General features: G+C 40.5%; 1 protein-coding gene across 1 annotated transcript in view; it reads left to right on the top strand.

Annotated features, from left to right (window-relative positions):
* The window catches only part of LOC120525146 (protein INCA1-like), a 75,948-nt gene that overhangs the window by 19,980 nt on the left and 41,151 nt on the right, over positions 1-14,817 (top strand). Inside the window, exons 2-3 of the mRNA XM_039747210.1 lie at positions 2,649-2,719; positions 7,394-7,498. Coding sequence (XP_039603144.1) covers positions 2,649-2,719; positions 7,394-7,498 — 176 coding nt within the window. The remainder of the gene's footprint in view (positions 1-2,648; positions 2,720-7,393; positions 7,499-14,817) is intronic.

The raw sequence follows: 14,817 nt of genomic DNA, 5'->3' as shown, positions 1-14,817 counted from the left end.
ACCCAGCTTCCCTTTCTCTAGGGCTGTCTAACATTCCTCCTCCTGAAATATGTAGAAAACCAGCAACGTATCTTTTGCTAAACACAGTCAAACATATCATTCAACCTGCTTTACTTTGCCTTATATCCCCACTTTAGACAAATAAAAGACCTATTGATGTATCGAAATATTGGAGGGAGGTTTGGCAGTTGGCAACCATGATGAACTGTCATCCAGTGTATGACCCTACACCTTCAGTGCCAGGTGTCTTTCTTCCACATGGCCACTGGGCTCAAGTTATGTGCACTCACACTGCATGTGGGCTGTGCAATGTAAATAAGTTTTGTTGGTGCCTCAAAACTACTGTTAAATGACAGTCTGGGAAGATTTATTGAACTATGTTGTGGATTTCTGCTCAATATCGAAGTTGACATGTGGCATCTTAGCCCTAAACATTGCAGATAAAGGAGTACAAAAGTGGTAAATAAAAAAAAATGCACACTCTAAGAAAATAAAATACTATCATAATGAAACAGAAGCATATGATGAATAATGCTGCATACTTACAACAATATTGTTTTGTTACTATTTATATTTGCACAGTACTTTTTATATCTGTTCTATATAAGTTTATATATATGCTTATTGCATTCTTATGTTGGCTGGATTTTTTATATAGCTGCAGTGTAAATATACAGTACAGTATTTTATTGTTAACAATTTATCATTCAAAAAAGCATCTCTCATTGTGTTTTCAGTTCCTTCTGTAGATATTTCCGTAATTGTGTTTTTTTATTTTTATTTTTTTTTACCTTTTCAGCTTTCAGAATTGCTTAAGCCAGTTCAGTTGTACTGTGATCAGGGCAGTAACTTGACAACAACTGTCATATGGCAGACAAACACCCTGGTTTTGACATACAGTAAGATTAATTATTTTGTATACATTATAGCCATGAAGACCACTGTTATTTCATACATTATTTGAGCCTGCTTGTCTTTAGCTTTCATTCAACAAAAATTACATTTAATACAGGTAACTGCCTCTTTGTTTATGTTAATAAACAACAACAACATTTATTTATATAGCACATTTTCTTACAAAAAGTAGCTCAAAGTGCTTTACGTAATGAAGAAAAAAAAAAGACAAAATAAGAAATTAAAATAAGACAACATTAGTTAACATAGAAAACGAGTAAGGTCCGATGGCCAGGGTGGACAGAAAAAACAAAAAAAAAATCCAGATGGCTGGAGAAAAAAAATAAAATCTGCAGAGGTTCCAGGCCACAGGACCGCCCAGTCCCCTCTGGGCATTCTACCTAACATAAATGAAATAGTCCTCTTTGTAGTTAGGGTTCTTACGGAGTCACTTGATGTTGATGGTCATACAGACTTCTGGCTTTTAATCTATCCATCATTGTTGGAACATCATGGTGCTTTGTGTAGATGCGCTACCACCAAAAGGACACTGGAAAAGGAAACAGAAGAGAGAGTAGGGGTTAGTACAGATTTTAGAACCACCATGAATAGTTATTATAATGAGTTGGATATACAGAGTATCAGGATTTTAATTACAGTGACGTTATGAGAAGGCCATGTTAAAGTAATGTGTTTTCAGCAGTTTTTTAAAGTGCTGTATTAGCGTGGCGAATTCCTATTGGCAGGCTATTCTAGATTTTAGGTGCATAACAGCAGAAGGCCGCCTCACCACTTTTAAGTTTTGTTCTTGGAATTCTAAGGAGATACTCGTTTGAGGATCTGAGGTTACAATTTGGAATATAAGGTGTCAGACATTCCGATATATAAGATGGGGCGAGATTATTTAAGGCTTTATAAACCATAAACTGAATTTTAAAGTCAATCCTGAATGACACAGATAACCAGTATAGTGACATCAAAATTGGAGAGATGTGCTCAGATTTTCTTGTTCTAGTTAGGATTCTTGCAGCTGCATTCTGCACTAGTTGCAAATGATTTATGTCTTTTTTGTGTAGTCCTGAGGGGAGTGTGTTACAGTAATCTAGTCTACTTAAAACAAATGTGTGAACTAATTTCTCAGCATCTTTCAATGATATGAGGTCCAACTTTAGCTATGTTTCTTAAGTGAAAAAATGCTGTCCTAGTGATCTGATTAATATGCGATATAATGGCCTCTGTCTGCATTTACCTGCAAATCATTTACTACTTTAACGAGTGCAGTTTCTGTACTGTGATTTGTTTTAAAACCCGACTGAAATTTATCAAGAATAGCATTTTTATTTAGGTGGTCATTTAACTGCATAATGACTGCCTTCTCCAGAATTTTACTTAAGTAAGGCAGGTTAGAGATGGGTCTAAAATTTTCAAGAGCCGAGGGGTCGAGATTATATTTCTTAAGTAGGGGTTTAACTACAGCAGTCTTAAGACAGTCTGGGAAAACCCCCGTGTCTAATGACGAATTTACTATGTCAAGAACATTATCAATTAGCATGCCCGATACTTCTTTGAAAAAAGAAATATAGTGTATTCTTTACTATTTCATTTATTTTTTTCAAAGGAATGCAAGTGATCTCAGGTATCTAAAACTTTTAAAAACATGGACTTCTAACTTTTTCTTGTGAGACAGGGTCATATGTTGTGGTTACAGTATCTACTTATTGACCAACTATGTTCTAAACTTTTTCTTTGTAAAGATGCTTCCAGGTATGTCTGCTAAAGAATTTAGTCATCAATACACCGAAGACATATTTCTACCTTTTGCCAAGTAAGCACAAAATCATATGATTGTTTTCTTTTTTTTAATTCTTAATGTGTAGAAAGTATGGCTTTGTGGATAAAACTAAATGGTAAAACGGAATGCAACTTACTGGGTGCCCTTCAGTGATTCAACATGTGAGCAAATCATTCACTGTACCTCTGGGTATAATCATATAAGAATTGATTGTGAGTTGTAAGTGCCTTTGCATACAATGATAACAAATGTAAATATATTTGCACAATTCTTTAAAAAGTATGTACAGTATAGGGAGTAGTGCCATACACATGTACCAGATTGTTGTAATTATTGTAAAAGCTACAAACAGTATGTTCCAAGTGGGACAAATAAAGATTGATCAATCTATCTGTCTGTCTGTATGTCTGCTTGTCCATCCAACTATACATCCATTTATACTTGGTAATACTCTGTATTTAGTACTTGTAAAACAAGGAAGTTGTTAATGTGACCACTGCGAATATTTTCAGGAGATGTGCATTATCCTCAAAAGTAAGGATGCCACATAAGTAGACCTAATAGCACAGGAAAATGTCCGCTGTAGCTACAGTGGTTGCATACACGTGTATTGCGTAAGTAGGGTTTAAAGAAATTTGTATCATGAAAAAGCTCTTTTTATTTTAATTAACTTTGAAGTTCAAAAAAATCTGTTACACATGCCATTAATTAAAATGTGTACCTAACTAATCATTTAGAACATGTGTGTGCATAGTGGACAGTTTAAGGGTTTAAGTGGAGATGTTTACCTTTTTGCCATTTAGTCTCAATGTCATATTTCCAGAGCTTGTGTCATCAGCCCAAACTGTTTTTGTATCTGTTCCTTGAATTTTTGTAAAGTAATATTTCAGGTAACCTAAATTTAGTGTTTATCTATATACTTTATCATTTTTAGTGTATAGTCTCATTACTCTTCGAATGTCCAAATATCAAATCACTGCAGGTCAGTTGACTAATATGAAGCTTGTATTAATAACATTAATTACAGTAAGTAATTAATCCTCCTTTCCATGGGCTCACCACCTATGGGAGGGGCCAAGGAGGTTGGGTGCAGTGTGAGTTGGATGGTGGCCGAAGGCGGGGACCTTGGCGGTCTGAACCTCGGCTACAGAAACTGGCTCTTGGGACGTGGAATGTCACCTCTCTGAAGGGGAAGGAGCCTGAGCTAGTGCGCGAGGTCGAGAGGTTCCGGCCAGATATAGTCGGACTCACCTCGATGCACAGCTTGGACTCTGGAACCAATCTCCTTGAGAGGGGCTGGACACTCTACCACTCTGGAGTTGCCCCCGGTGAGAGGCGCCGAGCAGATGTGGGCATACTTACTGCCCCCCGACTTCAAACCTGTGCATTGGGGTTTACCCCGGTGGATGAGAGGGTGGCCTCCCACCGCCTTCGGTGGGGGGAAGGGTCCTGACTGTTGTTTGTGCGTATGCCAACAGCAGTTTGGAGTATCCACCCTTTTGGAGTCTCTGGAGGGGTGCTAGAGGGCATACCTTTTGGGGACTCCCTTGTTCTGCTGGGAGACTTCAATGCTCACGTGGGCGATGACAGTGAGACCTGGAAGGGCTTGATTGGGAGGAATGGCCCCCCCAATCTGAACCCGAGCGCTGTTTTGTTATTGGACTTATGTGCTCGTCACGGATTGTCCATAACGAGCACCATGTTCAAGCATAGGGGTGTTCATATGTGCACTTGGCACCAGGACACCCTAGGCCTCAGTTTGATGATCGACTTTGTGGTCGTGTCATCGGACTTGCGGCCATATGTCTTGGACACTCGGGTGAAGAGAGGGGCAGAGCTGTCAACTGATCACCACCTGCTGGTGGGTTGGCTTTGGGTGGGGGAGGATGCCGGTCAGACCTGGTAGGCCCAAACGTGTTGTGAGGGTCTGCTGGGAATGGCTGGCAGAGTCCCCTGTCAGAAGTAGCTTCAACTCCCACCTCCGGCAGAACTTCAACCTCATCCCGAGGGAGGTGGGGGACATTGAGTCCGAATGGTCCATGTTCCGTGTCTCTATTGTTGAGGCGGGTGACCGGAGCTGTGGCCGTGGGTGGTCGGTGCCTGTCGTGGCGGCAATCCCGAACCCGTTGGTGGACACCGGCGGTGAGGGATGCCGTCAAGCTGAAGAAGGAGTCCTATAGGACTTTTTGTCCTGTGGGTCTCTGGAGGCAGCTGATAGGTACTGGCAGGCCAAGCGGAATGCAGCTTTGTGGTTGCTGAGGCAAAAACTCTGGCATGGGAGGAGTATGGAGAGGCCATGGAGAACGACTTTCGGACGGCTTGAGGAGATTCTGGTCCCCGTCCGGCGTCTCAGGAGGGGGAAGCAGTCAGTGTCAACACCGTATATAGATGGGGATGGTGCGCTGCTGACATCGACTCGGGACACTGTGGGTCAGTGGGGGGAGTACTTCGAAGACCTCCTCAATCCCAATAACATGCTTTCCAATGAGGAAGCAGAGCCTGGGGACTCTGAGGTGGGCTCTCCCATCTCTGGGACTGAATTCACCGAGGTGGTCAAAAAACTCCTTGCTGGCAGGGCCCTGGGGTGGATGAGATATGCCCGAGTTCCTTAAGGCTCTGGATGTTGTAGGACTGTCTTGGTTGACACGCCTCTGCAACATCGCATGGACATCGGGACAGTGCCTCTGGATTGGCAGACCGGGTGGTGGTCCCCTCTTTAAAAAGGGGGACCGGAGGGTGTGTTCCAACTATAGAGGGATCACCCTCCTCAGCCTCCCTGGAAAAGTTTGTTCGGGGTTTCTGGAGAGGAGGGTCCGTCGGATAATCGAACCTCGGATTCAGGAGGAACAGTGTGGTTTTCATCCTGGTCGCGGAACAGTGGACCAGCTCTACACTCTTAGCAGGGTCCTGGAGGGTGCATGGAAGTTTGCCCAACCAGTCTACATGTGTTTTGTGGACTTGGAAAAGGCATTTGATCGTGTCCCTCGGGGAATCCTGTGGGGGGTGCTCCAGGTGTATGGGGTACCGGACCCCCTGATAAGAGCTGGTTCGGTCCCTGTACAACCGGTGTCAGAGCTTGGTCCGCATTAATGGCAGTAAGTCAAGCCCGTTTCCAGTGAGAGTTGGACTCCGCCAGGGCTGCCCTTTGTCACCGATTCTGTTCATAACTTTTAGGGACAGAATTTCTAGGCGCAGCCAGGGTGTTGAAGGGGTCCGGTGTGGTGGACTCAGGATTGGGTCACTGCTTTTTGCAAATGATGTTGTCCTGTTTGCTTCATTAGGCCGTGATCTTCAGCTCTCTCTGGATCGGTTCACAGCTGAGTGTGAGGCGGCTGGGATGAGAATCAGCACCTCCAAATCCAAGTCCATAGTCCTCAGCCAGAAAAGGGTGGAGTGCCCTCTCAGGGTTGGGGGAGAGATCCTGCCCCTAGTGGAGGAGTTCAAGTATCTCGGGTCTTGTTCATGAGTGACAGAAGAATGGACCGTGAGGTCGACAGATGGATCGGTGCGGCATCCGCAATGATGCGGGCTCTGCATCGGTCTGTCGTGGTGAAAAAAGAGCTGAGCCGTAAGGCAAAGCTCTCAATTCATCAGTCGATCAATGTTTCTACTCTATGAGCTATGGGTAGTGACCGAAAGAACAAGATCGCAAATACAAGCGGCTGAAATGAGTTTCCCCCGCAGGGTGTCTGGGCTTTCTCTTAAAGATAGGGTAAGAAGCTCAGTCATCCGGGAGGGGCTCAGAGTAGAGCTGCTACTCCTCCACATCGAGAGGAGTCAGCATGAGGTGGCTCAGGCATCTGATCAGGATGCCTCCTGGACGCCTCCCTGGTGAGGTGTTCCGGGCACGTCCAACCGGGAGGAGGCCCCGGGGAAGACCCAGGACACGCTGGAGGGACTATGTCTCCCGGCTGGCCTGGGAACGCCTTTGGGATTCTCCCGAAGAGCTGGAAGAAGTGGCCGGGGAGAGGGAAGTCTGGGCCTCTCTGCTCAAGCTGCTGCCCCTGCGACCCAACCCCAGATAAGCAGAAGAGAATGGATGGATGGATGGATGGATTACAGTAATGGTAGTTGGTGTTATATCAACGCTCCTATTGTTGTTTCACTGAATAAATATACCCCCTTCTCTTGAGTAATTCAGCTTGTAAGTTTCTTTGTGGTTTTTATCTTTTCTTTTTTGTTTTGTTTGGTTTGCGTACTTAACATTTTTCTAGTTGGTTACACATCTTTTTTCAGTTGTTTGTTTTTTTTGCTACTCTTCTGTATGTTTATATGTATGTACTCTTTCAGTTTCTTTATTACTGTATTGTTTTTTCCTACATTTTTGTAAACAAATGTGAAGAGAAACAGGTTGTTTTAAATTAAAATATAATGATATAACCCACAAATTTTCTTCAACTTTATTACTTTTGTTTCTTTGATTATTATTGTGTTGTTCACTTAATTTGTTTTTATTTTTCTTTAAATGTATTATTTTTATTGTTTGCATTAGTTGTTTTTGATGGTTTTTATTCTGAGTTTAGTATACTGTGTATATATTATTTCTACTTAGAATAATAATTATTGGTTATACCCAGTTTCATATTGGCGATACTATAACAATAATACCATTATAAACTGGCTTAAGAATGAGTAGATGGGTATGTATCTGTTACTTGTACTGGACTATGTCTGCATCCCCACTTTACCATTGCTTCACTATTCTAGGAAATCAAAATCAGTGACACGATCTGATCCCAGTACATGTGGACCAAGTTTACAATCTCCAGCATCACTGGTGTCATATACAGATGACTTCTTTAAACAACCCAGGTATGAAGTGAAGATATATTTACAGCATGAGTTATTATTGTCTTTATATGTCAATGATGTTTTTTCTCTTAAATGTTCCTGGGCAGATGAAGCTGTGAACCAGAATAACCAAGTTTTATTAATAGCAAGCTGTTAAACCACAAGAAAACATCTCTTACTCCAGACACAATATTGTAATAAAAATTTAAAATCATCAGCTGTACATGAATAGTCCAAAATGTGACTATGTTTTTACGATTTGTTGCAACATAGACCTGGTCTTGCTTTGACTAGTGCTGAAGTCACTTTATGAAGAAATTGTTAGATGACATTATATATGTTGTTATAGACTCCTTATTGTTCTTCTGATTAGTTAAAATCTAATGCATGCAGTAGTTATTATAACTAGTCAAATAAGGTGCTCCATTTCTTCTCAGAATATTCCTAAATTACGTTTAAATTAAAATTTGTTTAATTTATACATTGTGGATGCGGCCCGGATACAGACAGGTGGACATGTTGTTCATCAAACCACCACACGTTTATTTACACAATTATTTACAAATATGGTCACAGACCCAGTCAGTTCCTTAGTGCACAAACCCCAACTCTCACTCAGTCCTGGCCACAAATGCCTCCTTCGGGCCGCCTCCACACTCTCCTCTTGCCTCGTCCTGCTTCCACCCAACTCCAGCCTCGAATGAAGGGAGACGGCCCCTTTTATACATGACCCGGACAAGCTCCAGGTGCTTCCGACACTCCCCCGTTGGCCATGCCCCAGCGTGGCGGAAGTGCTGGCTGTTCTCCAAAGTCTACCCCCCAGCACTTCCTGGTGTGGCAGAAGTGCTGGGGCAACAGGTCCCCAAGGCATTGGCATTGGCACGTGATCCAGGGTGGGCTTTGACCCTCTTCCGGTTGCCCCTGACATCATGTTCTACATACTCAGTGTCTTTTCTGTCTGTTTATTGCTATATTTTATGACTTGTATATACAATGGTTGAAGAACATCCATCCATTTTCCAACCCACTGAATCCGAACACAGGGTCACGGGGGTCTGCTGGAGCCAATCCCAGCCAACACAGGGCACAAGGCAGGAACCAATTCTGGGCAGCGTGCCAACCCACCGCAGGACACACACCCACACACCAAGCACACAGTAGGGCCAATTTAGAATCGCCAATGCACCTAACCTGCATGTCTTTGGACTGTGGGAGGAAACCGGAGCACCCAGAGGAAACCCACACAGACACAGGGAGAACATGCAAACTCCACGCAGGGAGGACCCGGGAAGCGAACCTGGGTCTCCTAACTGCAAGGCAGCAGCGCTGCCACCGTGCCGCCCCGGTGGAAGAACAGTATTTGATTAAATAATCCACAATATATTGTAATGCTGTTTACTCCTGTAAAATTTAGGAAAAATATATTGTTTGTTTAGTCAGTGTTGATGAAACTATTCCAGTAGGACTGTCATTGTGTTTGCAATTATTTATTTTTTTAAGTTACTTCTTTTTACCAATCAAAATTTCTTTTTGTATTTTAAATAATGCATACCACAGAACGCATATTCACATGAAGCACCAGTTACAGGCATTAGGAAGTGCACAATGCATAATTAAGGGCCCAGATAAAGAGGTTCTTCAAAAATATTTTATACATATTTTTCTGAGCTGTTTTTGTTAAAGTTCCTTGCTGAAGCATTGAAGCATTACAGCCCTTTGTCTGGCAGCCATGTGTCGTTGACCTTGTTGTCAGTTGTACTAACCAGATAATTATTTTTACGAAAGAAAAGAGAAAATGTCTTTTGATTTTTGTGAGTAGGTGTTAAAGGAGATAAAGGTCACCCATTTTTGATCTTAGTACGGGGAAAAATGCTTTACAATACCAACGTGTAATTGATTGGATAGGAATGTTCAGAAATGGTAAGACAGGTATGGTGGATGCCAAATGCTTGGGATGGTTATTAACATCAACCACTATTGAGGAGTGAGAACTGAGAACTGTCGTCATGCTAATCATACAGTAATGATAAACAGAACTGCATTACAACCAAGTGTCAGTCAAGGTTCATCCTGTTTGTTTTTGCATAACATTCTTGAGTACTCTAAAGAATTAAAAAGATTAACTTACTGTGCTCAACCAGAAACTTGTAGACCACTGGCATGTACTGAGTAGCATGAAGGCTATGGTAAAAAGTAATGAATTTAAAATATTTCTCACATAAAACATTTGGCAAAAGAAATTGTAAACAAGAAAGACAAAATGGATATGGAAAGGACAACTAAAATAAAGATCTTACCCCCAAAAAATGATAAGAGTATACACAGTCGTCTACTAGTTTAAAAAAAAAAAAGCTAGCTTTCCAGAAATGTTCAATGCCTTGACAACAGAACAAAACAAACATATATTACTTAAATCTCATTATTCACACTAGAGATATGACGAAAGGCAAATATATTATACCTCATTAAATTCACAAAAAATACATTTCGTCATCACAGATGTGGCACTTGATAAGTAAATTCTTTATCTCCAGTTATTTTCATTGATTTTTGAGCCACATGATTTTTTGTTTGCACAGATGTAAATAATGTTGAGAAAATGTCCTGCAAGTGGAGTAGAACTATAAAACTATGTAAGTGAAGAAGAGAAAGGAAAGATTATAAAATCATTGCATAATGAGCCTCAATCAACCTCCCAGTTTATCACTGGTAGAACTGGAAAACTCAATGATATTGTAAAGTGCTTCTGATGTATTTAGGAGTTGATGCTCAAGAGCTTTCACCATATTAAATGCAGTAATGAACTATATAGTTTTGTTTACTGTCGTGAACTATTTCTGAGGGATGTGGAGTTGGCTTCAGGATCCCTGCCTATCAGTCATCTTTAATACGTATACTACATAAGACAAGATCTAGTTTCCATGAAAGAGTTGGCCCAATAAACACAACAGGCAAGCATGGTTTCCCATATCCAGAACAGGACTTAAAAGAATCAAAGCCGTATATTAGGAAACCTTCCAGATTACTTCTCTCTTAAGTATAATATATAGAAATTTCTTGCACAGTTTGTAGGCCAGATGTTTTTTTACTTTCAGTGCTGTATTTTAACAGCCTGCAACTCCAGGTGTCATTGTGAAGTAAAATAGATTATCTATTATTTTTTCTGTTATCTATATAATCTATTATTATTTTTTGTTTTGAACTGTCTGTAGGGCAGGGTATCGGCACTTATGTTGTGATTTGATTCAATTCCAATTAACAATGCCTCAATTTGATTCAGTATTAACTTTTTCTTGACTGAATTAGCATGTACTAATACATTTGAAGTGGTGGTTTTTTTAGAAATTACTTAATCATGGATGAAGAACATTAATATAAAGTGACAAATTTCAGTAACACTTTATTTGAAGAGTGTCTACATAGTGACTTCATAACGTATGCATTAACATGGAATGACATTTAAGAAGAAATACTTGATTAGTAATGAACAGGTAACATCAGTATTTGTAAGATGTGGAACAAAATAAAAAAAAAACATTCACAGCACTACATTCGTTCAAAATTCACCTTAATTTAACAAACAGATATCAACGCATCAGAATCCACATGAATAATATTAATATAGATTAATCAAATATTGCTTTTTAAATAATAAGTGTTATTCAATAACCTATTCGTGTCATGAATCACCATATAGACATCCTTCAACTAAACTGTTAACCAAATGTATTCACTTATTGGACATTTAAAATAATCTGGTAATAGTGGAAATTAAAGATACAGCGAGAAGACTTGCGTCTTTCTATAATTCTACAAGCAACATGTATCTTCAGTTGCTCACTTGTAGCTGCATCGTCTTGTGTCCTCACAGTTCCTCCTCAGACCAAAAGAAAGCATTTTAAAGTGAAGATCTAGAGCTGATGTTTGTTGACAGTGGCACTAGGTAATCGGGAGCCCAGGATTCCCGGACATTTTTCATTCCTGCATTCCCGGGAATGAAACTGCTATAATTCCCGGGAAACCGGGAACGGCCAAGCTCGCATATATATTGTATAAAAGTGTAAAAATCCATCAAGAAATAACAGAGTTATAGTTGAAAACTGAAGACTTCATTGACGTCTGTCAGAGAACAGCTTTGAACAGCAACTTGAAATTGCAATGCGTCAGTCTGTTGCATCCGCATTAATTGTGCCAAGAAACTTACCATTACTGAATGATGACAAGAAACTGGATGCATCAGTAAAAGCTGAAAAGGCGATGTTTCAGAGCAATGGCAAGCACGGATGTTGTTTAGAACAAGTGTATCTGTATCTGATGACTGTGCTGCCTACTTCAGTGGAGGCAGAGCGTGCTTTCTCAGTGTCTGGCGTACTCTGCACGAAGTACGCTCTCACCTGGACGACTGTACGCTGGACACGTTGTGCTTTCTACGCTCTTATTACCGCAACTAACTAGATCAGGGGTGCCCACAGTTTTTTGGTTTGCGAGCTACTTTTAAAATAACCAGGTCAAAATGATCTACCTACATTAAAAATTCTATATATATACAGTATATATATATATATATATATATATATACAGTATAAATATATATATATTTATATATTGTGGCGAGTTGCTGGGGCTACGACCCGGCTGAGACGCCTGGAAGGACCGGAAGGTGGCATGTACGTCCTCCGGGCCATGAGGGGGCAACCGCCCTGGAACAGAGGAGGACCACAGGAGACGAACAAGGAGGCTTACGCCTATTGGAACCTGTGGCCACCGCCAGGGGGCGCCCTGAGTCTCAGAGGGCCCAGGATTGATTTACTTCCACCACACCCGGGAAGATGGAGGAGAATCCCTCCAGGGACGACCGGAGTGCTTCTGAGTGCTCTTCCGCCACACCAGGAAGTGACGTCAGAGGGAACACCTCACATCGATTGTGACATTGTGAGAGAAAAAATCCTCTTCCAATTCCACATCCAGCCCATACCATCCCCAAACATTTTTTTTTTAATCCCTTCCTTAATTGATATAAATTGGAAGGTTAACTAGATCACAGCCGGAGTTTTGCAGTAGCTCGTGCTTTTGATCGTGCATGCGGGATGACCAGTGTGTTAGAAGAAAAGAGATCTCAGACTGGCCACCCTGTATGTTAATCAAGTGGCAAATGCCATAGGGAGGATATATGATAGACTAACATTAAAAAAAAAAATTTTTGAATGCAACACGATGTACCGGTCAATCGCAATCTATGCACTGGGCACCCCTGAACTCAATACATATACTGTACTTATATGACAACATGAACTGCGTGTAGATAAGGTTAGTCTTTTATTGGTGTCAACATATTGCAGTAGTTTTATTAAAAATACATGTCAGTCGTTCTAAAACCGTTCACATGTGAGATGCCCATGCATTGTGTCATCACTGGGAGCCCGGGATTCCCGGGAATGACATGCGGGATTCCTAAATTCCCGGGAATGGATAAACCTGTCCGGGAATTGATTCCCTAAGTGGCACTGAATGAATGGAACATAAAAGAAAAAGAACCGGCCATTGTAACTGGTAATACTGCTATTATGGAGCTACTCAAGTTGGCTGCTTTGCACAGATGTTCACTTTTGTATCGCTGGCTGCTCTGAAAATTCCACCAATTTACAGGTTGTTTTACTGGGTGAGGTGCATTGCAAACTTTTTCTACCATAGCAGTACAGTTAGCCACATGCTTAAAAAGAAGCAATGTTTATTGGACTTTGCAAAACACAGACTTGTGATCAATGCGGTCACGCAATGGAACAGTGCATTGGAATTGCTACAAAGGTTTTTGGAACAATAGTGAATTATCTCAGCAGGTGAGTATATAGGCAGGGGAGTTGCTCCTTTTGTGACTGGCATGCAGCGTACTTGTCTGTAACACCTCCGCCATAGATGCCCTGTCATTTTTATTGTGTGATTATCACATAGGAATCTTCTTCCTTGGATGTTGTTATTGCTGTTCTCTAAACTGGCCTGAGAGACGTGGTGATGCTTTGCTTAAGATCTTCATAAAGCTTAAGTACAATGACTTCACTCAGTTGCATTCTGGTTGGTATAGCATGATGCAGTTCAAAAACCTGTATCATTTGTTGAAAGATCCCATTTTCAACAATGGTGTAGGACCTCATATCTTTACAGATAAAAACTGGTGTAAATTTTGTTATTTTTTCGGGCATTAGTCAAATTAAACAGAAGCTTGGAGCTGCCAGATGTCTCCATTGTAGATTGTTTAGGCTTTACTCATTTGGGTGTTGACTGAGATTATGTTTATGGGTGATGTTGGGATAACTGATTTCTCAAATTTGTTGTGTTACTACTATAATTAATGCCAGAGTTGCACAGCTTACACATAGCTTTTTATCCAGTTATTCTTTACCGACACACCGTTTGAATCCACACATCTGATTTAAGTGTCAAAGACAATGATTTTAGTTAAAGAGGACACACCATTTTATGCAATATAATAACATGCTTTTTCCATAGAAAACCTTAACAGGGGCATTAGTGACATCTACTGGATCGAACACCAAAAACGAAGATAACCAAAAATCTGCATATAGCAATTGAACAGGATAGAGATTCACAAGATCGATCTTGAGACTTTTACAACCGATATCGAATCATTTAAACAAAAATAATGATTAATCGGAAAATCAATATATTTACCCAGACTTTCTCTGTACACAGAGCAGCAATACCCTGAAATTGACAATGTTTAGACACATTTCACATTCGGAAATTTAATCTATTATTGAACTTAAGAAGATTTTCATCATTTTAACATGAGAGCAATATTTCTCAGAATTTTTATGGTATTGCTTAAGTAAATCAAAGACTGATGTACAGTATGGCTGTCTTGCAGTGAATTCGCCATTCATTTATTTTTAATGACATTTTTTTGTGTAACATTCTCTTCTTGATAGTTTCTTTGTAACAGAATTTAACACATCATTTATTATTATTCTTCATGAAGATTTTTTTAAAAATCTTCAGCTGTCTTAGTGAGTTGATAGTTATACAGTGTCATGAACTCATTAACTTTATAATGGCAAGAGATGTATATGGCTTTTTTAAGATCCCTCTATCATCTTCTACTTTAGGCTGTTTTAATGATTTCCTCCAAAAATAGTACTGGTTTCTTTGTTAGTTCCTGTGCTTAGCACAATCATCATTCGTTACCATTATTTTTCCTCTTTTCCTTTGGTTGACAAGTATAGGATCATTTTTACAATGGAGCTTGCTGTCCTTTCAATGCATTACGATCAAAATCTATTTTTTCTCCTTGTCCACTCTTGCCTTCCTTTCTTAATCATTCTCAT

Source organism: Polypterus senegalus, chromosome 3, assembly GCF_016835505.1.
Source record: "Polypterus senegalus isolate Bchr_013 chromosome 3, ASM1683550v1, whole genome shotgun sequence".
In the NCBI taxonomy this organism is placed as follows: Eukaryota; Metazoa; Chordata; class Cladistia; order Polypteriformes; family Polypteridae; genus Polypterus; species Polypterus senegalus.
This window is presented reverse-complemented; position numbering and strand designations above follow the sequence as displayed.